Source organism: Pithys albifrons, chromosome 6 (genome assembly GCF_047495875.1).
Source record: "Pithys albifrons albifrons isolate INPA30051 chromosome 6, PitAlb_v1, whole genome shotgun sequence".
NCBI lineage: Eukaryota > Metazoa > Chordata > Aves > Passeriformes > Thamnophilidae > Pithys > Pithys albifrons.
This window is the reverse complement of record NC_092463.1, coordinates 24,408,997-24,432,421: the sequence shown is the minus strand read 5'-3', so window position 1 is coordinate 24,432,421 and position 23,425 is coordinate 24,408,997. Positions and strand designations below refer to the sequence as shown.

General features: G+C 49.3%; 1 protein-coding gene across 7 annotated transcripts in view; it reads right to left on the bottom strand.

Moving 5' to 3' along the window:
- LTBP2 (latent transforming growth factor beta binding protein 2) overlaps window positions 1-23,425 on the bottom strand; it is a 72,450-nt gene that overhangs the window by 20,228 nt on the left and 28,797 nt on the right. For 6 of the 7 annotated variants that reach the window (XM_071557842.1, XM_071557844.1, XM_071557847.1 and 3 more), the window contains exons 4-11: window positions 19,835-20,016; window positions 18,415-18,585; window positions 16,646-16,846; window positions 16,025-16,293; window positions 14,401-14,503; window positions 5,486-5,560; window positions 1,191-1,313; window positions 594-758 (exon numbers count right to left, since the gene is read on the bottom strand). In XM_071557842.1, the coding sequence (XP_071413943.1) occupies window positions 594-758; window positions 1,191-1,313; window positions 5,486-5,560; window positions 14,401-14,503; window positions 16,025-16,293; window positions 16,646-16,846; window positions 18,415-18,585; window positions 19,835-20,016 (1,289 nt within the window). The remainder of the gene's footprint in view (window positions 1-593; window positions 759-1,190; window positions 1,314-5,485; window positions 5,561-14,400; window positions 14,504-16,024; window positions 16,294-16,645; window positions 16,847-18,414; window positions 18,586-19,834; window positions 20,017-23,425) is intronic. The other variant, XM_071557845.1, reaches the window with a different exon arrangement.

Here is a 23,425-nt window from a genome sequence, read left to right as displayed (position 1 = left end):
AACACACCTTGGCTGCAGTGGGTGAATGCTTCAAGCAGATGGAATGTGCTCAGAGAGCAGGCTAGGTTTCTAGCAGATGTTCCCAGACCCCAAAAACTACATGCCTTCCCATATTAAGTACTGTTAGGAAGGATCATGCCACAGGAAGGCCCAAACTGAGCAAGGGAGCAGATAAAAGTGAACTTGGGGTACCTTGATGCTGAGCGCTTTGCACATTACTCAAAATAATTTGCACAAACCTGAAGATCTTCCCAAGCCCTGAGGATTTTGGTGCTTTCCCCTCCACCCAACCCCATGCTGAGATACACCAAGCTTATCCTTACCAGCCTTTCTTCCCAGCAGAAGATGTATGAGAGAAAAGGGCTGTCAACTAAAACCAGGCACAGACATGGCTGTGCTCTCCCTCTGGTAGAGAGTGGTTTCCCATGAGGGATTTCTCTGTCTTCCTAGTATTATCCAGGTCTGTTTCCTGTATCCATCTCACAGGACAGCATTTGTGCTGCCCAGCTTTGGGTCCTGCAGCTGTCTGCATTTAGGCAAACCCAAGCCCCAGTCTAACCAGAGCAGGCAGAGCCGACACAGGCACGTCTCACCTGAGCCGGGCATAGGGCACTCCTCGCAGTTGTCCCCCCAGCCCTTTCCGACACGGCTGCAGCAGCAGATCTGCTGGGTGATGCGGTGGGAGAGGGGGAAAGTGCACACGCCTCCAGCTGCCGAGCGGTAACACAGCCCCTGCTCCATTGACACTGCTTTGTCAGCTGAAACACAACAGCAGTGTCAGTGCCAGAAATCAAGCTCTGTATGCTCTCCAAAGAGAGAACCTCTCCCTCTTGGTCCCTTCTCTGCCTATGCCTCCCAGCCTGCCTGAGGGCTGCCCTGTCTCCTCTCCAGAATGCCCCCTGGCCGTCAGCCATCAGGCCTTTCCCTCAGCAGTGTCAGCCCCAAGCAAATCCAGCTCCTGTGGGAGTTCTCTCATCCCAGGAGGCTTTGTCCTCCATTACCACACCACAGGCACATTCCATACGGCCTCTGCAGGGACCATGCATGATTGGGACACATTCTGCACACAAGGCAGAACAGCGCAACTCAACTACACTCGCAGGAGATGTGAAGCACACTGCAGCGTCCATTCAGCCATGGGATCCTGCTCAGGTCTCTTCTCAAACTGAGAAGTTCCCTGGAGCACTTACAGATGCAATGGCTACGGGATGGGTCTAGCATGGTGCCAGGCTTGCAGGTGCAACGGAAGCTGCCACGGGTGTTCATACACTTGGCATCTTTGCACAGGCCCTGCATCAAGCACTCGTTGATATCTGTGGAGAGGAGAGAGCTTTGTGAGATGTGAGGAAGATGAGGGTGAACTAAACCCCCTACATGGTGCCTCCCACTCAGGTGCTGCAGATCAAGGGGATCTCAGCTGCACTGGTGTTTAAGGCAGCCTCTGCACAAGCAGAATAGTGGGAACCTCTGTGGTGACAGTACTCCCATATCTGCAGCACAGAGCTTGCTCACTGCAGCTGCAGGGATGGCTTGTAGATGACTGCTGTACTTCATAGTCCTTTTGGAAAATAGATGTGGCCCCTGTGGTGAGCCATCCTGTTAGGGTCAATCTTAGAGCCATCATGGTTGTTGCTTGCAAGCCAGGAATGATGAATCCTGTCCTTTCTCCTGATTCCTGGTCCTGCTTTTGTGGAGCCACGATCCATGGAGGATCCTTGTTGAGAAACTCAGTGCCAGGGTGCAGGGAGGCAGTAACTGATCCCATCCAGAAGCAGAGGGATGGTTAGTGTCTTCTGTTAAGAACAGGTTGAGCAAGTGGGAAGTTGCCAAGCCCAAGACCTGCCTCAAGCTCTGCATTGCCCCTGACTCAGCACACATCAAACACAGTCTTTGGGAAGGAAGCTGGGCTTATCCTAGGGAAACACTATTAGGCTCACTCATTCAGCCTGCAGTAAAGATCTTCCTTCAGCATCATGTACAAATGTATGAGCTTAGTCAGAGAAGACAGAGACTGGCAAAAGGTGCACAAACGAGAGCAGAGGGCAGTTTTCAGGTGGAGAGTGAGGAGGAAGCCCTCTGCATGGACTGATGGAGCATTGTATCTTCACTAAAGAGCCTAGCCCAGCAAAGTAAAATGCTGATGAACTGTGCTATGTCAGGAGGCACAAACAGTACAGGAAGAGCTGGACGAGAGCACAGAGCAGCAGGAGCGGGATCAACCTCAGCACCACTCTGGGACAAACGACATGAACATAAACTACAAGCTAAAAGGTGGGAGGAGGCAGTGGGAAGGACCTGGGCACGCTCACTGCTCACAGGACAGCTGTGAGCTACCAAGACCAAGAAATCCCAATGTGATGCCAGGTAGCATCATGACAAACATTTTCCAAAGATACAGGGCAGTCCCAGTGGCAGTGTACAAGGCTCTGCTGAGACCTCAGGTGCCCTGAGAGTACCCACGGGTGCTCTAGAGATTGTATCAAGACGGAAGGAGTGGAAGATTCAGAACAGCTTTCCCAGCACTACCTTATTCCTCAGAGCCAAAGCATCGCTGCTTAGTGGAAGGGGGGGATGTCTCACTGCAATGACAGCTGAAGTTTAGACTTACTGACGTAAGAGGTCCTCCCCTGTCCTGTGCTCTTAAATTCCCTCATTCATCCCACTAGCTCCTCCATACACATTTGAGACATTCAAGGACAATGAAGACCAGGCCAGAAGCTAAGTCAATTAGAAGTACCAAAGTGGGGATGACAGTAAGTTTGTGGATCCTCTGATGTCTGGGGTAATTGATGAGGGAATTGATGTTGGAGAGTTCAGACTGTTTCCTTGAGAGAAAAGCAGTTTGGAGTGCACCTTTAAGGAGGAAGAATCACCTGAAGAAGGTTACAGACCTTGTAGCCAATGGAATATGTCCATCTATGCTTAGCTGAACCGACTGACCAATTATATGATGACATGATGCAGAAGAGGGTAGATAAAAGTAAAGCTGTAACTAAAAATAAAGTTCTTAGCCTTCTGTTCAAGCCTTCTGTGCCTGCTGCTGCCTGAACCTGTATTGGCCTCTTTTGACTGTCGTAACTAACTTAACTAACTCACCCCTATCCCTGCATCCCTACAGGGATCTGCAGCAGGCAACGCAGGAGTAGGATTTGGTTGCACAATGTAGTGGTTTCCTGCACTGTACCAGGCACAGGACAGAGTTCCTGAGAACAACCAGTGGCCAGACCCCAAATATACTGGGAAACCCACTCAGAGAAGACACCAGAGCTCTCCAAAGCAGCCTCATAGGTCATCCCTGTCACTCCCCAGCATGGTCAGAGTGTTATATCATTCCAACACACCAACCACACAAAGTGTTTGCCTCCATATAAGCAAAGGGATTGAAGGGATTAGAGTAATGAGAGCACAAAACAAACAAGTACCAAGGGCTAGGCTTTATAGGCTTAATTCAAAACAGGGCCATATCCCAGCCTTAGTCCAAGTCCATCTATTCTGCTGTCAGCAAAGGACCCACCCACAATGGAAGTCTCCACTGGGACCAGAAGCAAGCAGGTGCACTCAGAGCTATGCACTCCTACCCCCACAAGAAAAGGCCTCATGGATCTCTAACTATGATCCGTATGCTGTTTAAGCTGCTTCTTCCCACCCTGCATGAGCCCGCCAGTGTTCCTCAGAAACAGTCATGCTGAGTCAGGCAGCCTGTGGTGGAAAAGTGCTGTCTGGCTTACCCCGGTACTTGGTGAACAGAAAAGACTCCAGTCAGCAACGGACACCAAATATATGTATGGACTCCAAGGACATATGGACACTGAGGTGCCAATGTGTGTCCTGTGCAGTGACTGCTGTGCATGCACACCTCCCTACTCCTGGGCCTCCAAGACAATCTTTGCCTCATATCTAGCAACGACATTGTCCCTTCCAGTTCCATCCTTCCTGCTGGTTCCAGCAGCACTGAGAGAATCCCTGGCTGGGTCTGCCAGGCACTCTGAAATCAGACTCCTTGCAGCCTTGTTCCTGCTCAGTGGGATGCAGCAAGGACAGGATAGGAGATCCTGCAGAGATCAACCATTTGCTCCTCTGCTGAAAGGCACCAGAGACAACACTTCCTTGTCCACACTGAACAGAGGAAAGTGGGTTTCTGCTCAGGCCATTCTCTAGGCAAGTGCTTTGACAACAGCCTGCAAAGCGAGGTAGTCTCCCTGCCTACCTGCGCTGGCAAAAGAAGACCCCGGGCAGCCTCTCCTAGATCTATCAGCCCAGTTGCTCCCTCTGGGCCCTGAAGTGTGGTACTGGACTTCTTGACAGACATCCCACTGCAACAGCAGAGATAGAAAAAGTCCTCAGGGCAGTAGTGTCTGCAGAACAGTACTTACCCAGTCCAGCTTATGAAGGAACACACAGAGGCACAAATTCCTGGTTCATGCTTTTTCCTGTGCAAAAACATCTTCCTAGCCAAATCTACACTGCCATCTCCCTCTGCTCCTCTGAGATTCTCCCTTCTCCAGAAGGGACACAAACCCAGAACAGGCACTTCAGGTCTCTGCTTGCTGATATGAGTCCTTTCAGCTGCTGTACTTCTCCAACTCCATTTGATGTCTCCCAGCAGCTCCTCATAACCATAGCACCGTCTGTGGCCACATAAGGGATGAGATCTGAGCACCAAGGAGAACAGAAGTTGTCGTGCTGTTGAAAGTTCTCCCCCAGGACAATGTGGGGAGGCTGAATCATTAATTAAGTAAGCATGGTGGAAAGTCCCAGCTAAAAGAGATGAGTCACTGGATTGCCAGCCCCGGATTTGCATGGCCGGGGAACTGACTCCCTGATGCATCTATGAAATGACACCTCTCAGCTTACCATGAATCACAAGAAGGAAGCCATAAAATTCCTCTTCAGTCAGAACATGGAAAAACACAAGCCGTGTGGATCCAAGACATGCCAAATAAACATGAACCAGAGAGCAAAGCAGAGAGATAGTGCCTTCCTCATATGGAACTGAGGGACTATGGAAGTGAGAAATGGATCAATCCTGGCAGCATGGGGCAGGCAGGGCAGCATGGACAAGTAATACACTCAAAATAGGAGTCACTTTTATGGCACTCTCCCACTTGTAAATGAACAACTGAACAAGCTGACAACCTTCACAAATGTTACTGGGAAAAAGAATATCTGTTGCTTCAGACCACAGAAGTATTTTTACACTCACACTTAGCCGAGCAGAACCACAGGTTCTTATTGAGTTAGTAGGACTTAACAGGTGAGTTTTCTTGTGCTGGCCCAACTATGTGCTGACTGCTTATCAACTGTGTCATGTAGTCCAGTGACACCTGATTTTCTTTCATTCCTGATGAAAGCAGAGATTTTTACAAGTTCCACTCTTTGCACATCTGTATCAGGAAGTTAGATAATGGTGTTTAACTTGTGTAGATAATTACAACTCTGACAGGGGATGTCAGAAAGAGAGAGAGAGATGAAAGAGCATCCTTACCTTGGCAATGGCTCTGGTTCAGCCTCTTGTATCCCTGGGGACACTCCACCTGCCCATTCTCAATCACAGGGTGTGCTGGGAAGAAAAGCAAAGTGTTGGACACTGGAGGTAGAACAGCCTCCCTTCTCTCTGCCCTTCTTGCAGAAGGGAAAGAGTCCCTAGGTCTGCCTCTGATGACTCCCAGGGCAGAGGGAAAGGTGGACCAGCCACATTTCCCAAGCAGTGTCTTATGCTGCTTGACAAGTGCCAACCTGTTGGCCCAGAGATGCTGCCCATGTTTCATATCTGTCACTGTGTCGCTTCGGCTAATTCTAGATCAGCTTGGATAGCCAGGTGGCACATGACAAGGGGGATTAGAGTGAAAGGAATGGCTGAGGTCCTTAAGAAGATGCTGAAAAAACAGCTCATGGCCAGTTTATTACATTTCCCCCATTTTCTACTGCATGTGATTTCCTGGCCTGATTCTTCTCATCAAAGAAAAATTCAAACTGCTCCCTAAAATAGTTCTGTGGGTTTCCAAATGGTCTATAATATATATATATCTAAATCTCTCCATATTTTTTAAAGGTAAGTAAAATATGGCCATAAATTCCAAGAAAGTCAAATTTAGGCACAGTATTTTGGAGCAAGGAAAATGGAATCCAGGAGTGGACGAGCTGGGAAATGACTAAGTATGGGGTGGGGTAGGAAGAATGGTGCTTTGCCTAAGGTTCGGATTTTCCCAGGGTGAGGTTTCTTCTTAATTTTCTGGATCTTATGCTTGGAAACAAGTGCATGTAACAGCTAAGTGATGGTCCAGCTGTATTCCCACCACTCTTAATTCCTCCTGCTTGGCATCAGTAGCTCACTCCTTCGCATCATATGTTGAAAGCTCTCCATGGCAATGGTCATACTGAGGGTCTGGCAGATTCCTAGTGCATTGCAGCTTTCAAGAACCAGGGACAAATTGAGATCACTCTTATAGCAGGAGATGGTTGCCTGCAAAGTTTAAACACGCAAACAACACTCTGGCGGCAGAGAACAGGCATGTCCATAACTCTGTCCTGAACAAAGTAATTTAAAACCATTTTAGGACAGTTCTTGAATGGCAAAACTTAGGGACCAGACTCGTAGGATAAAGGTGTTTAGGAAATAAAAGAGGAGAACAAGCCATTACCAGCTTATACCAGGAAGGAGAATAGAAAGCCTGGTTTCCTCAGATATATTAAATGAAACTACGAGGTTCTCCATATGCAGATTGATCCTCAGCAGCTGAAGGAATGTCAAAGACCAAAAAAATCTATTTACTCCCTGTAACAGTTCAATCACGAATTGTAGGCAGGAGGTGCTAACAAATATCTGGCTGTTAGAGACAAGGGAGCTACTGGTGATACTGGGAATTGCTGGGCATATTGTCAGCCCTCTGGGAAGGTAAAAACAATCTCTGGCTTATGGGCTCCAAGATCAGCACCCTGGTGGGATTCCAGGTCCTCCCACACCACAGCCTGTGGGCTCAGGGCTGCCTACAGGCATTAACTGTTCTTGGAAGCATCTGCCAACCTCAGCACAATGTGATAACAGACGCTCAGATGAAGCAGCATTGTTACATGCGAGCCCTCTGAGAGGAAGCCAAGCATGCTCAAGACCAAACAGTGATGATGTGTCAGAGCTGTGCTCCCCCTCTGAAAAGTCTTTGTGGAGAAACAGATCCTGAAGCATCCCTCCACCAGATGCTGCCAGGATGAGGGCAAGGCAGAAAATGCCACTGGTCGGTGGGTGAATGCAGGACTGTGCCACACCTCAGCACTCATATGACTCCAGTCTGCAGATCTACAGCTTACTACTTCAGCAAATCACTTGTGAAGCTATGGACAAACATCTTAAATTTGCGAAGAAACCCATGTTCCCTGCTGGAAAGAATAACATAATGTGAGCAGTTTGCTCTGTACCAAGGGGAACCAAGACATTTCTGAAGTACTGGATGGAGGCTGCTCTCTTTCTGCCAGGACCTGGCCATAAGGGAAGACAGTGTGTTGCTGCAGGAGGATATAAGGTATTAACTCTCAGCTTTTTATTAGGTTTCTTGAGTAGAGGACCACTTCCTTCCACAAGCTCTGATGTTGCTGATCTACAGCAGAGATGGCTACAACTGCCTGAAAAACTAGCCTTGGACACCTGAGTTTCCTGCAAAGGGGATCAGCACGCAACCTTCTCTCATGCAGCTTGTAGGAGTGACACACTCACTTTGGAGGCTATTCCTTTGGAAACCACCAAAGGGAAAAAGCTGATCTGATGATCAGAGAGAGTCTGTCAGCATCCAGAGATGAGGGGCCCAGCCTACTGTATCTGTCTGTCTACACTCGCTCCAGGAAGGGTTCTCCGAGACCTTGAGGCTAGGGATGAAGCAGCTGAGCTACATCTGTCAGGCAGAGGGATTTCAGGCTTGCTGAGGGCAGGAAGCCCTGGTTTCTCATTCAAGGGTGTGATTCCAGAGCCTTGGCTCCCGGATACTTCAGCCCTTTGGGCACTGTACCAAAGCTTTGTGCTCACCAGGCACTTGCACATTAGGACTCCCTCTGTTCTCCTCATTGCTCCCTCCAGCTCTCCTATCATGCAGTGATGCTTTCTGCAAGCTCTGCAGGCACTGGGCAGCCCTGTCAGGGCACAAAGGAACATGCATGCAACATGCTCACAGTCTCAGAAAGGTGAGTGTGAAGCAGCTACAGCCCATGACTCCCACCAGCACCTTTGTCCCCAGCTAGAAAAATACTCAAGCAGAGCTTAATAGGAAGTGAAACGAATGCAAGGAAATTGAGCGGAGGGATTTTGTAGCCTAGCAGGATGATCTTTAAGTAACTAGTTTTTCATCGCTTTTCAGGAGAAGGTTTTACCCAAGGTCCTGGGCTTCCCAAACAGTTTGAAGAAGCTCAGGGTGATGGTGCAGTGGAAAAATTCCACTGGTGGTAGCCACAAGGGCATGAAGTGAGGCAATGTTTGTAGGATGAGATAATACATTGTGTTAGTCCAGCCAATATCACTCTGTTAAATGGGGAACAGGCAAACCTGTGGTCAGATGAGAAGTGAGGAAATGCCTGGTTGCTGAAAGCTAGACCATTTATTTTGACTTTTTCCATCTATCATACTAAAGGCATTATCTCTCTGAGAAACCTTGAGGATAGCTGTGGTGCCTCTGCTTGTCCTAGGTTTTTCAGCATATGGGAGGTGAAAGGAGCCAGAATGCATGGCCTCATGACATCTGGAGAAGTGGATGTGGTGGACCTAGTGAAACCTCAGGCTGGTTTATTGTGAATTAGAGAAGATCAGCCTCCACTTCAGCTGCTGAGCTCACTGGCAGAAGAGCAGAGCAGCTTGAACCCCTCCACAGCCTCCAGATATGTCTTAGACATGCCACACCAAAAAGAAGGCAGGGCTGTGGCTGTGGGGATAAGCTGAGTTCTAAAGGCAGACTGGAGAAGAGAGAAAAGACACTAAACCTTCCATCCAGAATTGTGATGATTGTTCTTCTCTCCTCTGGCTGGTCTGTTGCAGGCAGGCTCCAGCAAGACTTTCTCCCATGTCCCAACAAAGGCTACAGGAGCAAAGCTGGGGAGGGCATGCACCAGTGCTACATGTGTGAGAAAAAAACTAAGCCCTCTGGTTCTACTCATAGTCAATAAAAATCTTCAAGGTGAAAAAGACGCTTGAAGGAAAAAGAGTCTGGTAATTCCTATTTGCCACTGGGTGTTTCAACAGAGAGATCCTCATTCTGTTCCCATGGTGGTTTCCAGCTGGGACAAGATACCTCTGTATCTAAAAACCCCACTTTTGCAATAATGTGCTGCAGAATGCTGATACCACAATACTACATACGAACAATGAGAAAAGCAAGCACTGTGCAGAACAAGGCAGTCCTGAAAATGGCTCTTTTTTTCAGGTTAAGGATTGCTCTCTGTGGTACTGGCACAACCTTGCAGAGGTTTCTTTTGCCAACTCCAGCCCTTCTTTACTGTCCTGGACAGACTCCCTGTGACAAGCGGTCATAGTGGCACACAGTAATAGTGACAGATCCAGTCCCCTTCATAGCCTCCCTCTCATATTTCCAGGTTTTTTTTCCTGTACCCTCTCCAGTCTGTTCACAGGAGCAGACCAAGGGTTTGATTTTCAAGGGGCTCCTGTGGCTGTTTCAGTGCCTGCAGGCACAGTGCAGGGGAGCGTGTGGCTTGCAGAGCCACTCGGTGTTCCTCATGATGCCGGCTCCATGGGTGAGCTGCCACCCCCCTCACAGTGGGAGGTCCGTTGGGGGAGTGCAGCGGATGCCAAGCCAGACATTACAAGATCCAACTTTCCAGTGAAATTCAAACTTTTCTCTAGGACAAAAAACTTGAAAAAACATGGGGAGTGGGAATAAAAACAATAGCCTTCAAAGACTTGATTTTTAATGCAGTTAAAACCCATAGGCAGGAAGAGAGAAAGCAGTGCTGGAAGATCTGCACTGAGCACAACCAGTAGATGCACAGCACAGCACAGCCCATGCTCAGACTGACAATAACTGGAAATAAGGGGCAGGGGACACTATAAAATCAGGACCTGGAAGATGCAAGTTTATTCTTACACCCAGAAAGTACCCCAAACCCAAACAGAAAGGTGAGACTTGTAGCTTCTAAACAGTATTGGAGATGGTGTTTGTCACTGGTATGGGCTTCTCTTGGAGTGCTTCTGGTTGCTGAGGTGTGGGGTCTCACAGACAGGGAGAAGATAGAAGAGCAGGGCTGTGATCCCCTCTGGGCAGAACTCACTGCTACTAGTTTCCTTAATTCCCATGTGCCTGAGAAGGGTCAAGCCTTCAGGGAACCAGTGTCCAAATCCACACCTGCCATGGGGTCTGTGTCAACCTGCAGCTCTGGTCTTGTTGGGTTTACTTTCCACAGACCATCTCTTAACCTTGTTCCAACAAGTTCTTCTCCACAGACGACTGTATACCCCAAAATAATGCATAGTGTGGCAGGTAAGCATGAGTAGCTCTGTCCAATATTGTGTCTGGTACTAGCCCCACATTCTGAGCTTGCCACAGGAAAGGACATTGCTTCAGTGCAAGTTCCTCACCAGCACTGCTCAAACACCCTGCTGGTCCCTGAGCTTCCTTCCAACCACATCCAAGTGTCTCCACTTCAGCTGCTTCCTCAGCCTTCAATTCCCTTTTCCTATTATCAGTCTCCTCCAACTTTTACTTTACAGCTCCCATTTGCTCCTAGCATTCAGTTCTAGCCTTTCAGTGTGTGCTCCATGGCTTCCTCCAAGTACTAAAGACCTCAGAGGGTCATTGGATGTCTCCATCTGATTTATCCTATCTTGCAACACAACAGACTTTCCAGCCAACTCCAAGCAGAGCTGAAGGACTGCAGCCACATGACAACATGCAGGTGTCCTGCCACCCTCCAGGGCCTGCATCTGGCTCATCTCTTTCTTTCATGGGTCGAGTGACAGCCTTTGCTCCAACAGGTCATAGAACAAGCTCCCAGCTCTCCCTTTTCTCCCAGGGCTATCTCTAACATATCCTGAGGTTCCTATCATCGGTTGTCACTTGTATGAACAATAGCAACTCCCAGGAACTTCTACTCTAGCCTGCTTGAACACCCATCTCTGTGCTCACTTCTCTGAAGAGACAACAATATATGCCCTCCCCAGCAGCAAAACACACAGCCTGAGCAGGACCTAAGGAAATATCTGAGACTAAAGTAACAGTCACTACAGAGACTCTTGGCCAGGTCAATCCTTAAGTTTGAACTCAGTTTTTAACATGGTCTAATTAGGATGTGAACAAAGCATTTGAGTACCTTGGCTTTACTGATGCTGAGCACAAGACAAAAAATAGCAAGGATTGGTCATGGTAAGTTCACTCAGACAGATGCCTGCCTCCTATTCTTCCTCTTCTCTGATGTCTTTCCGCATACAAACACGTACCAAACATGAAAGCTGGAAACGATGGAGACATCCGGACATATCCAGACTCTACTAACAATCAGTGTCTCGGGCAGACAGTCAATCCAAACAAGTTCCCCATTTGTCTAACTCTTGCCTGGCTGCACTTCTGTACATTTGTAAGTGTTTACACTGAACTAGCTTCTGCCATTTCTGTCTCTAGTTGCTGGAATTAAATTCCCAGTGCTGTCAAGTCTGCTCTGGTGCCTGCGTCTCTGGGACACACAAGAGCAAGGAGTTCTCTCTGAAGATCACAGTGCTAAGAAAGCTGGAAATATCCTCTGGACATGTTATCTATGTGCACAAGACACCAGATCACAGCCCAGTGACTCTGAGTGAGCACAAGACAGGCTAGCAAGACCAGAAGACAGGAGGAATACGAACATTGCATGAGACCTACAGGCAGGAAGTACATGGAGTGATGCCTTTGTGGTGGCATGGAACTGGAAGCCCTGGCAGACAAGGCACAAGGCAATGAGAGGTCACAGTGCTCAGTGGCACTCTCAGAGAGGTAAAATTGTTGAGAAAGGACTCTTTTCCTGACTCTGCTCTGGAGCCACATATCTTGTGTGTGGAGACAGCATGCCAAAAAAAGGCATGCCATCCACCTGAGTTTCCTACTCCACAACAGCTGGGCTCTCTTAGGCTGCCTCTATCATGTGTCTCCCTGCACTTGCACTGTATGGTCTCCTGCATGGGGAGCTGGTTATGGGGCAGTCAATCAGAGGTAGCTAAAGACGGAAGGTACTTGCACATGATTAAACAGGGATTTTCTTGTGGCACAAGAATACAGAAGACCCACAAGAATACATTTTTCATACATCCGTGAAGTTAATCTGAAAAAAAAAGCTGTCCATTCAATGAAGACCACAAATGACAACTTGTCTTGAGTTTCAACTGTTGCTGGGACACAGGGCATGTGTCGAGCTGTGGAAGTGGGCCCTGCTGGCAGGTAAGAGCCACTTTTCTTAAGTGCATTTGCTTTACTGGATGGCTGACTGCAAGGAGGATATGAGGGTATTTTGTGTCTGTTTTCACATCTTAGAAGCCTATGATTAGATACATTTTGAAGCTCTTAGTCCAGCAGAGCAAATCACTGATACAGCTCTGGCTGCTGAGCAATACCTTGCACTGTGGCATGCAGAAGGAGAAAGGAGGTACAGAGTTTCTGCAGCCATCTGCAGCCTAACTGAAGTATTAAGTGGCCCCCCTGCTTTCTAATTTAGGGTTCACAGAGAGGGTGAGAAACAGGGAGATTGGTGTGGGATGGGGAAGAGAAAACCAGGATGCGAAGGTCAGGGACAAAGAAGAGGGGGCTGAAGCTGTGAGGGGCATTTCCTTGTCTGTGCTGAACCTGCAAACCCTGTAGTCACCCCCATACCACATGTGCCAAGGCTCCTTTGGGACTGGCACATGGATGAGGGCAGGCAAGCAGTAGCACATGGCCAGGGCCACAACAGAGCCATGCAGCACAGGAAGATGACAGCAGTCAGAGCTCCCCAGATGTGGACTGGGTTCCAGGATGCTGACAGCCTCGTCTGTGATTGCAAGGAATTTGGCTCTAGCCAGCCCTACCCCTGGCTGAGGAGGAACTGAACTGAGGAAGGATAACAAGATACAAATTCAGCTGAGGAATGTGCCTGTAAACGAGTGGGACAGCCTCTGAGCAGACTAGAAGCTGCCAACGCCACACTTGCTTGCACAAAACCTATCACCTTGGATACCTACACTCTACTCGTGAGTCAAAGGTGTCCTGAACAATGGGGTTTGTTTTCTTTAGTCCTTTGATCCAGTGAAGGGATGAGACTGGGTAGCCAGGCAGCAATGAAAGTGGGCAGGCAAGAAGGGAAGAGATGAGCAGCTCCCTGCCCATGCTGCATTGGACAACTGCACCCTGTCCTGCACCAGACCTGATCAGCACTGGATGCCAGAACCACTGTGCCCTCAGGGCTGCCTCCCCTCCAGCCAGAAGTCCTTCTGCACAGCCTTTCCACCACAGCATGGGATGGGGCCATGGTGCAAGAAGCCATGCCAGTCATGAAGAACCCTGAGCAGAGCGCCTGAGGAATCCCTGTCTCCTGGTGGATCAATCCATTCGGCTCCCAAGCACAGCAGAAACAGAGCTGGATGCCTGTGCCCCTGGAATGGACCCCGAGTGTGCTTCTGCCAATTGTTTGATGTAGTGTTATTTCCAGAGCCCTTGCCAACCCCGTGTCGGGCCCAGAGCAAGCCCGTAACTCTACAGGGCCAAGACTGCAGCCTCCAAACTAGAACTGCAGCTCCTGAAATCACAGCTGTTCTTTTCCCATTTCTCCCTGTGAGTGGAACTCATAATCATGGCCAGGCTTCGCAAACAAAGATTTGGGAATGGCTCTCCCCACGTGGGTGTGTCCTTCGAGCCTGCGCAGTGGATTTTTGAGGTGAGGCACAGAGTGCATGGAACTGGCCCCACCCTTTAACTCCTGGGGTTCATCTGCCACGGCCGAGTGAGCTTGGACAGTGACAGTGAAGTCCTCAGGACTAGAACCTACAGCCCGCAGTATTCCCAGGAGGTCTCCCATCCAAGTACTAACCGGGCCTGACCCTGCTGAGCTTTTGAGATCAGATGGGATCAGGCATCAGGGAGGCATTTAACTGCCACATAAGTGGGATTAACACAGTGGAAACCATTGGCCACACTGGGGTTTCACGGGGGTGGTAAGACAGAAAATGCTGAGCCTGCGCCCAGCACCCAGACCAAGGCACTGCTCCTCACTGGACTGGGGCAGCAGCCAGCATGGCCCTGGGCTCGCCAGGGACATGTCGCCCATCCCCAAGGACCCCAGGCCAAGGAGAGCCATGCAGCAGGGACCCACAGCCTTGCTCCCTGCCGTGGCTGCATGAGGCACCAGGACCATTTTCACTCCTTAAGCGTGTGAACCATCCCTAACGCTGTCCCAGCCAGTGGCAATACTCACCTGGTCGGGGGGGACAGGCCAGGCACTGATCTGCACCCCAAAAGAGCCCCACACTGCCGCAGCAGTCCTCCAGCTTGGTTAGCCCTGGTAGGGGGTTGGTGCACTGTGGAGAGAGGAGCAGATCAGGCTTCTGTGGGACGCAGAGGAAACACGCACCTGACCCCTGCAGCCGGCTGGTGCAGTAGCAGCAGAGCCAGCACAATGGACAACTGTTTGGGGGCAGAGGCTAGCATGGCCTTCTCAGTACAGCTCCCCACTAGGACACAGTGGGACTGAGGATGCAGATTAAGACAGTAAAAAGTTGTGCAGACAGAAACTCCCCTGACCACACCCTTCAGAGGAGAAGGTGACATCAAACAGCAAAGATGAACCAGATGATATCACCGGTTGGTCAGCCCTGTGCCTGGCTGACTAGCCAGTGAAATGGGTGCACCATTTGAGCCCCACAGGGAGCTTGCTGTCAGGGACTTTCCTCTGCTGAATGAGTCTCTCTCTCCTCCCCGCCCTCGGCAAGACCCTCTGGATTACAGCCTTCCCCATCAGAGTGGAGCCGCTGGGCCCACAGGATGGAGCTGGCCCCCATCCAGCCACGCGTGGCCGCCGGCCCAGCACTCACATACCGATCGGCTTGGCTGTGGCTGAGAGGGGAGAGGCAAGCGTTCCGCACCGAACTCCTCACCCTCTCCCAGGTACAGCATCACCCCAGCTAGGTGAGGTGTGAGCGCAGCAAGGGTACCCCCTGCCGCCCCCAGAGTATTTCCCACAGCCTCTACAAGCATCCACAAGCATCTCTGTGCATCATCATCATCTGCTTCCATGATAACAGAGCTGTCACCTCGCCACAGAGAGCAGGGATTTTCTAGCATCATTTTTGCACTACAGAATGGCTAAGAACATATCCTGCTAGAAAATACTTGGGTAGAAGTGACTGAAGGATGGGGTGGGAACTGGGAGCAGCTCCCCAGAAAAGGCTGGAGAACAATGGGGACAGCACTATGTCCCAAACTGCCAGGCTGGGGGGTCTCGCTGAGCATGAGCTGCTCTGGGGAAGCTCACAGGTGTTCCTGTGGGTGCCAGAAACCTCCAATGCTTTTCCAGTGACGCAAGAGAAACATATGGTGAAAGACAAAATAAGAAATTACGATGACTGTGGGACAGGGTTGAGAAAGTTCCTCACGTGCATTTGCTTCCCAAGCCCCGATCGAGCTGCCCAGGAAGGCGTCGTTCCATGGAAATCAGACTTCCATTTATCGTCTGAGAGGGAAAGGAATTTTCCTATGTTTTATACGTTTCCTACAATAATCACAGAGCGTGGCTGTAAATGTTGCTATAAATAGAACACCCTTTTCAAAGGAGACTGTGTGTGAAAACCATCAAGTCTGGGCTGTGCTGCCCAGGGGCACAGCCTGGTCAGGACAAGGCAGTTAGGTCTCTCTGTTGGACCAAAGCAAGGAATAGTTTTCTTCCCAAGTACTAACACATTTCTGTCTGTGCCTATGTCCCATGCATGATGCTGAACAGCTCCACAGAATGAAGCCAGCCCCCCTGCCCATAAGCCAATGCCCCGTACCCCAGAAAAACAAATGTCTACACGCACTCCAGTTCTTGACAGGTGACCTCTTACCTGCCCATGGAGAGCCTCCCGAAAACACCTCCCCAGCAGCCCTGGGGCTCTCTGCTGCTGCTGGCTGTTCTCAGCAGCAATGCTGTTCCCATTCCCATGGGCATAGGCGTACCAGGGCACAGCAGCCAGCTGAGGTACCAGGACTGCCTCCACGCTGTTCTCCTCTGACACCTCTGCATCACCCCGCACTCTGGCCACCTGGTGAATCTGCACGGTGGCTTCTGGGGGGTGGTTGATGTGGACATTCACCAGAGAAGGGTTCAGGGAAGCTGGAAGATGAGTTTACACCACACTTGTGACAATCTGGCAAAAAATTGGCACTCAAAAAGCATCGTCATCAACAAAGTCACAAGGGAGGAGAGGTAGACTAAGCCCACTAGCGAATCTAGAGGAAGACTGCATCTAAGATAAAGTATTTCTCCGGCCCAAAACCAGGACAAACCTACCAAAAGCTCCAAAAATCCTCAGCCCCCTTCAGAAACTAATGGAACCTTTTATCTAACAACTTGGCCTGAAACAGCAAGCATAAGGAGGCAGTGGCCTCCTCAGGCCTGTTAATGAAGATCTAAGAAGCACAAGTAGGAGGAAAATGTGGAGTCTGGAGCCACTGGCCATGCTCACCTAGCTGGTTGGACAAGGGCAGGGTATAGGTGGAGTGCCTCATGGGGCTGCCAGCTGAGGTCTTTGGGGCTCTCCCTCCTTGCTTCTTTTCCAGAGAGGGAGCTGGCAGGTGGCAAAACTTCCCTGTGGAGTTGGAGGGGCACCAGCACTCATCCCGGCCCACACAGCGCCCTCCATTCAGGCAGGGGATCTGGCAGAAGTCTGCAAGGCAAAAAGAGGTCTACTTAGAGGAGGAACTGAGACACTGCCTCTAGCCAAGGGACACCAGCCAGCTAGACCTGGCCAGCATTAGCCCCATGGTGCCCAAGGACCAGGCCCAGAACTGGGCTGGGGTCAAGTACTTGCAGCCTGAAGGCAGGCTCAGGTCCCTGCTGGGCAACACCATCTTCCTCAAGCTCTGCTTACAACTGGAGTCATGGGTTGAAGAAGGTGAGCCCTCCCTTGGGCTCTGGGGCCACAGCCAGGCTGAGGCACCCAGGCCCTGTGGGTCAGCCCTCCAAGGCCAATGGGGTGTTGCTGACACAGCAGGATCCCTCAGACTGGGTCAGGAGCTATGGCAGCCATGTGTGGCCAAGTCAGCACATTTCCTTTATTTCTACATTGCCCCCTCCCCACTTGGCAGGTCTTATACTCCCAGCCCAGCAGGGAAATCAGCAGGATGGGAGAGGCAGGAGAGAACAGGCAGAGAGCCACGTCCTCAGAGCCTGTCTCACAGCCAGCCCTCACCCGGCCAGCAGTTCAAGCGGGAGAAGTGTGGAGTGGGACAAAAGAATCAGGAGCAATTCATCTGCACAGACTCAGAAAAATCATCCACAGATGAAAACCCAATCACGTCCTTTCTGACCTCATCAGATGCTTGGACCAATGCAGAGCATCTCCATGTGAACTACACTAGAGCAAGGCATGGGATTCCCCGGCAGGCTATCCTGACTCATCTCAGTGTGAGATGAGACACTCCCCTGCTTCACATTCCTGGGTGGCTTCTGTAGGTTCATCCCACGGGATGAACCACCATCCTGTTTCAGGTTCATTTGCTCAAATCCAGCACCAAGTTTTGGGGAAGAAGACACATTTTTGGACTGGGAGCTAGGCAGAAATTCCTGTGAACACCGTTATACATCAGTGTCCACAACAGCCAGACTCTCAGTGTTAGACGAATTCTGAGTGATAGAGAGGCACTTGGAGGACAAGTCCCAACAGGTCCAGCACATTGCTCCCACCAGCTGGCTCCAGGACAATGTGACCAACCCACAGCTGGATATCCCAGTGACTTGATGAGCAATCCCAGCAGTTTTGAAAGGTGAGTAGAGGTTTATAAACCCTGTTTATAAGAACAGTTTGCAACCTGCAGCCAGCTCTCCTGGCTGCCACGTGAGTGAAAGGAGAGAACAAGAGGAAATTAGGTGATGAAAGTCAGCCCCAAGACTGGATGCCAACTAAAGCAGTGAGCTGGCTCTGAAAAGAAGGGGGTGGTGAGGCTTGGCTGCAGTCCTGACTAAAGCGCATGTGTCTCCTCTGCCTGGGGTAGGATGGAAACAGCAGTTGCTTGCCCAGGAAAGAGAGCAATGAGGCAAAGTCTGTCTTCCTCCCCCAGAGACAAAGTAAACGCCTAAGAAGACCCCAGAAGATATCTTCCAAAGCACTGAGAGAGGCCATCTCCTTCCATTCCTATGGCAGCCCAGGCCCTTTGTCTGTGGAGCCAGGAAAAGCAGGAAAAAGAGAGTAGGACAGCAGGCAAGAAAGTGGGCTGGGATCCTTGGGGTGCTCACAGATGCGGAAGCCAGATTTGGGATCGTGGTCGTGCCCGCCCTGGCTATAGAGAGTGGTGGTGTCTCCTTTCTCACAGTTGTTGTAGCAGCGTCCACTTCGGCATGTCTGTTTGCAGATTGTGGGTGTGAAGACGATTTTTATCTTCCTAATCTTCTCTGTCAGGTTGGCCCCTATGAAAGAAAATGGTAGTGCTGAGGAGAAACAACATCTCCAGGCCAGGGGGGCAGTAATTTGCAGCTCAAGCTCCAAAGCATTCCCAGAGCAAAGAGGTGTCTATGTCCCTCCCCACGGTGGTGTCTCTCCTTGCCCCTCACTCACTCCAGCCTGTTCTCGGTTCTAGCAAGAGTTTGTCAGCCCATGAAAAAGCAGCATGCTATGCCTGCCAGGTTGGAGTGGCATAACTCCTTGTGAAGGGACACACACTTCAGTATGAAGTGTTTTTCTGCTTTAAACAATATTTCTTCTCCAGTCACATCAGGAGCTGTGAGACTGGCAGCTCTTAAACCACTGGAAAATTTCCCATATGAACACACTGGTATTCAAAAAAGAGAGCACCAGAGCTTAAGATCTCCCTACAAATATTCTCTGACCTCTTGCAGTTCTCTGTGGCTCCCTTCTGGTTCCTCACCATCTTCACATTAGATACAGGGGGAAATAACGGAGCTCTTGGGGTCTTGTGGAACATGGACAACAGGCAGAACTATTGTGTAATGAGCTGACTTGACACCAGAGCCTTCTATTCCACCTGACTGAGACAATCATGTGCTCTCCTTGCTGTGCTCAACCCCTACTCTCCTCCCTGTTTCAATCCTCACTTTCAGATTACATCTTCAGCCAGGCTCACGGCCCTGCTGATAGGCACTGAAGTGCCACATGGTGCCTCCCTGGGGAATCACAGCTTCAGGGGGAGCCAAACTGCAGAAAACAACTTGCATCTGTCCTTGCTGGGGAGGCACTGAGGCTCAGCAACTGCACATCCCAGCAGCCTGGCCCCAATCCCTGCTCATGTCAGAAGGCACCAAGGGGGCAGCCAAAGGGAAGAACTAGATGCTGGTTGCACAATCTGACCTTGAGGGCTACTCAGGCTAGGGAGGAAGCTGGGAGACACCATTCCTACAGACTGAGGCAATTTCCCTTCAGGGCAGCAAGCTGGGATGATGTTCAACATGTCTGGGACGCAACTGTCACATTCAGTAGCTCCTCTCTCATGCCATCAGCATTTTGCTCCACTGATCTGTCTTCCTTCAGTAGAGCCCCTTTCTTCACCAGCCCAGCAATGCCTGTGCTGAACTTTTCTTTCCATTCCACTCAGCAGCATACCCCTGGAAGCCCAGGCTTTCTTGGGGATCCCCAGTCAAAGTGTTGCCCATGACACCCTCACAAGAAGCCCCAAAAGAGTGACAGCCCTGGAGACCTCACCCTTTGCAGACAAGGTGTGCTGCTGGGAAACTGCATGTGGCCCAGAGCTGCTTTGCTCATGTCCATTCCCGTTGGGGAGTGCATTAGAGGTGAGCTGGCCATTGCTGGCTGGGTAGCGCCGGACAGTCCTTGATAACCCTGTGTGCTGGGGGGAGACAGGAGAGCCAATTCTGCTCCGAGTCCTGTGGAAGAGAAAAAATGAACCAATATTCTCCACAAGTAACTGTTCCTTGTCCCACCACACCCCTTTGCCAGCATGTACAAGCAGCTCCAAATACACCTGTTCTTATGGTGGAAGCTTTCTCAGGACTTGCTGTCCAAGCCACAAACAAGCACTGAAAAAACAGTCAGAAGAGAGGCCAGACCAAGCAAATAAACAAACTTGGCCCATGAGAGTCACAAACAAGAGAGAATAACCAGGAACTCAAGTCTATAAGTACAGTTACAATTTTCTGCGCTAACTGCATTTATGGCTTTTGGTGCACTCTGGGAACTAAGCATGGAGAAGCCACTCAGCTTACAAGGTCACTTTGTACACTCTCTTTTATAAAGCCATGTAGACCACTAGGCAGAGCTCTTCCCATTAAATCAGCAAAGCAGTACATCTTGCTCTGCTGCACATGCTCCCATTCCCTTTTACTGACTGGTAGCACTAAGCCTCCAGGAGGGTATTGTTTCTCAACAAATGTCTCAGTCTCAGCTGTCCCACCTATAAACAAAAAGGCTTCTTACAACCAGCGGCCAAAACAGGTTGGCTGCCCACATGCCCCTTGGGTTTCTTGGAAAGTACCAGCCTTGGATGCCTCTGCAATTGAACTTAAGCACTGACAGCTCTTCTGCATACTCCATCAAACACTTTTGTCTTCGACAGAATGGCTGGCCAATTCTCCCCCACTAAAGTGTTACCCATTCCATGGTATTTACCATCTTCCCTGTCATGGTCAGCAGAAGGGGTGTGTTACAGTGTCTCCAGGGAACACAAATTTCTAAACGCAACAGGATTGGATGATCCAATGAGAGGTGGCTGACAGGAGCTCTGCCTCACTCTTATTCCTCAGATAGCTTGGAATAAGATCTGGGGAAATGGAAAGGGAGCTCATGCTGCACTGGTATTCAAATAGGTCAAGGGCAACATACAAGGAAACTGTCAGCCAGTGAGCCTGAAATCACAGCCCTGAGCAATGGAAAAGATGACGCACAAGTCAATTAACTGGGAACTAAAGGAAAGGAACATAGAAGTGAAGTGAAGTCAAGAGGGTCCATGAAGAACCACTCCTTTCAAAGGAGTTAATTTTCATAATTTGATAGAATTACACACATGCACACCAACGAGCTGAGAGCCTACATTATTCCTATAAAAATAAACAGGGTAGTACAATGTCAATCAGGCACATACAAAATGAATAACAAACTGGCTGTGTGACAAAAAACAAGTAGTTGTCACCAGGGAAGGAATTAGGTGGGTTCCAGGGTGATCAGTATGAGGCCTGGCACAATTCAAGAATTTCATCTGGAAATAAATATTTTTATTTCAAAATAAGCATACGATCGACAATGATAACGTGCTGCTAACACAAAAATTTGCAATGTGGTGTATTGTGATGAGAACAGAGCAATTACACAGAGCAGTTTGGGTCTCTGTGGAGGGCAAATTCATCCAAGCAAATGGGATTTTAATAGAGCCAAATGCAGGATTACACTTCTAGGAAGAAGGAATGCAGACAGCAGCTGCAGAGATCATCCTGGAAAACAGCGATTCTGAGATTTTGGGGGTAATGGCAAGCATTACATACGAACTGTCAGTTCAATGCCCTGACAGCAGGACAGTGAAACATGAAGGAACAAGGAGGTATTTTTGCCTCCCTACACATCCTCATCACAGTAGGGTGAATATATGCTGCTATATCATCTAGCTCTGATGTGAAGTATGTCACATCTTCTAAGGGGTGTCAAAAAACTGGAGAGAATACAGAAAAACAACATGACAAAAATATTTGGAAGGTTAGTGAAAATGCCTTTCTGTAAGAGACCTAAAATATTCAATCTCTTCAATTTAAGAAAAAGAAGGTGAAGAGGTGCTCTGGGCACAAGTTTCTCCACAGGAACAAAACACCAGGTGTAAAGAGCCATGCAATCCAACCAACAAAGGTGAACCATGAAATGGTACCTACAAACTGAAGCCAAATGATACTATACTAGAGATCACATTCACATGCATCAGTATAGCTGGTTTTCCTTCAGCAAAAACCTCAGTAGTGGATTTCCCAACTCCTGATACCATCGCTTCAGGAAAAGAAACTGTGCTGACAAATGTATTTATTGTCCTGTTAAAATCAACATCTAAACGGAGATGAGGACAGCAAATAGTGTTTGTTTTTCAACAATCAGCAAGGCTAGCCAGAATAATTGAAGAAAAGTGAAACTTATTTCAGTTCTACCTCAGTCCCTTTCAGAAACTCTCTTGAGATTCTGCAGAGTACCACCTATCCCCAGTGGCCAGGGGGGCAGGCGTGACCTGTCCACATTATTTCTGAGCTATTAATTCAGCCCTGCAGCCACCAAATGAATTTCTGGTGCCTGCCACCTATTGCTTTGTCACCTGGTGTGCTACGGCTAGTTTTGCTAGTGATAAAGAAAAAGCCACATGGAACTCTAAGAAGGCTAGGTGAGGGCTACCAAGCCTTGGAAGCTCAGGTACCTTTATTCTCTGATCCCCAGCACAGTCCTACAGGTGAACATGACTGGAGTTCCAAGGTCTTTTACTGCATAGACAGAAGCACTCGAAGGAAAAGAAGTGAGTTCCCCAGCCCAGTAACACTGACTGTCTTTGTGCTGGTCATTTGAGGGCAACTTCAGCTCCAGGTTCTGGAGAGTCACTGAGTGAAGGTGACTGGTGGCATAACACAGGAAAATATTAGCAATTCTGCTCAAAAATCCTCAGATGATTTCTTAAGGAAGGGAGCATGCTAGTGCAAGTAGCAAAGCTTGACTACTGCCTGCCTGAAGGAATTCCACCCTTTGCCTTTAGGAACATCTCTTGCCATTCCCAGGATCATCAGATTTTGTAACAAAACCCACAAAACCACCAAAAATGAAGGGCTTTAAATAAAATAATCATTAGCATTTCAGTTCCAAAGAACAAGGGATTATATGAGCTTACTTGCACGGGGCAGTGCCAACTTCACAAAGGAGAAATGGAGTAGGAACATTACTCCATGCTATGCAACACTTAAGGAAAAGCCATCCTACTGAGATCCTGTTGGCAAAGCATTCCAGTGTGAGTCGCAGCAGGAGGATAAGGGGGGAGTCAGATTTGCTTTGAATTAATTTGTTTACAGGGTTCTATTCTAGGCAGATGAGCACTGGGATTTGTGGACTGAGTTGAGTAACACCATTCTACCCTGGGCAACAGCAATCAATGGCAAAAGGCATCTTTCCATCTCAATTCGTCAGTCCCAATCCAGGCCCAAGTCACGCCAAGCAGCTGGCTCACGGTCAGGGAATACAGAAGAGCTCTTTCCCTCCAAACCTTCAGAGTCTGTCTGTGCTGGGCAGACAGGGACTGGGTTGCTTGAAGTGTCTCGGGAAATG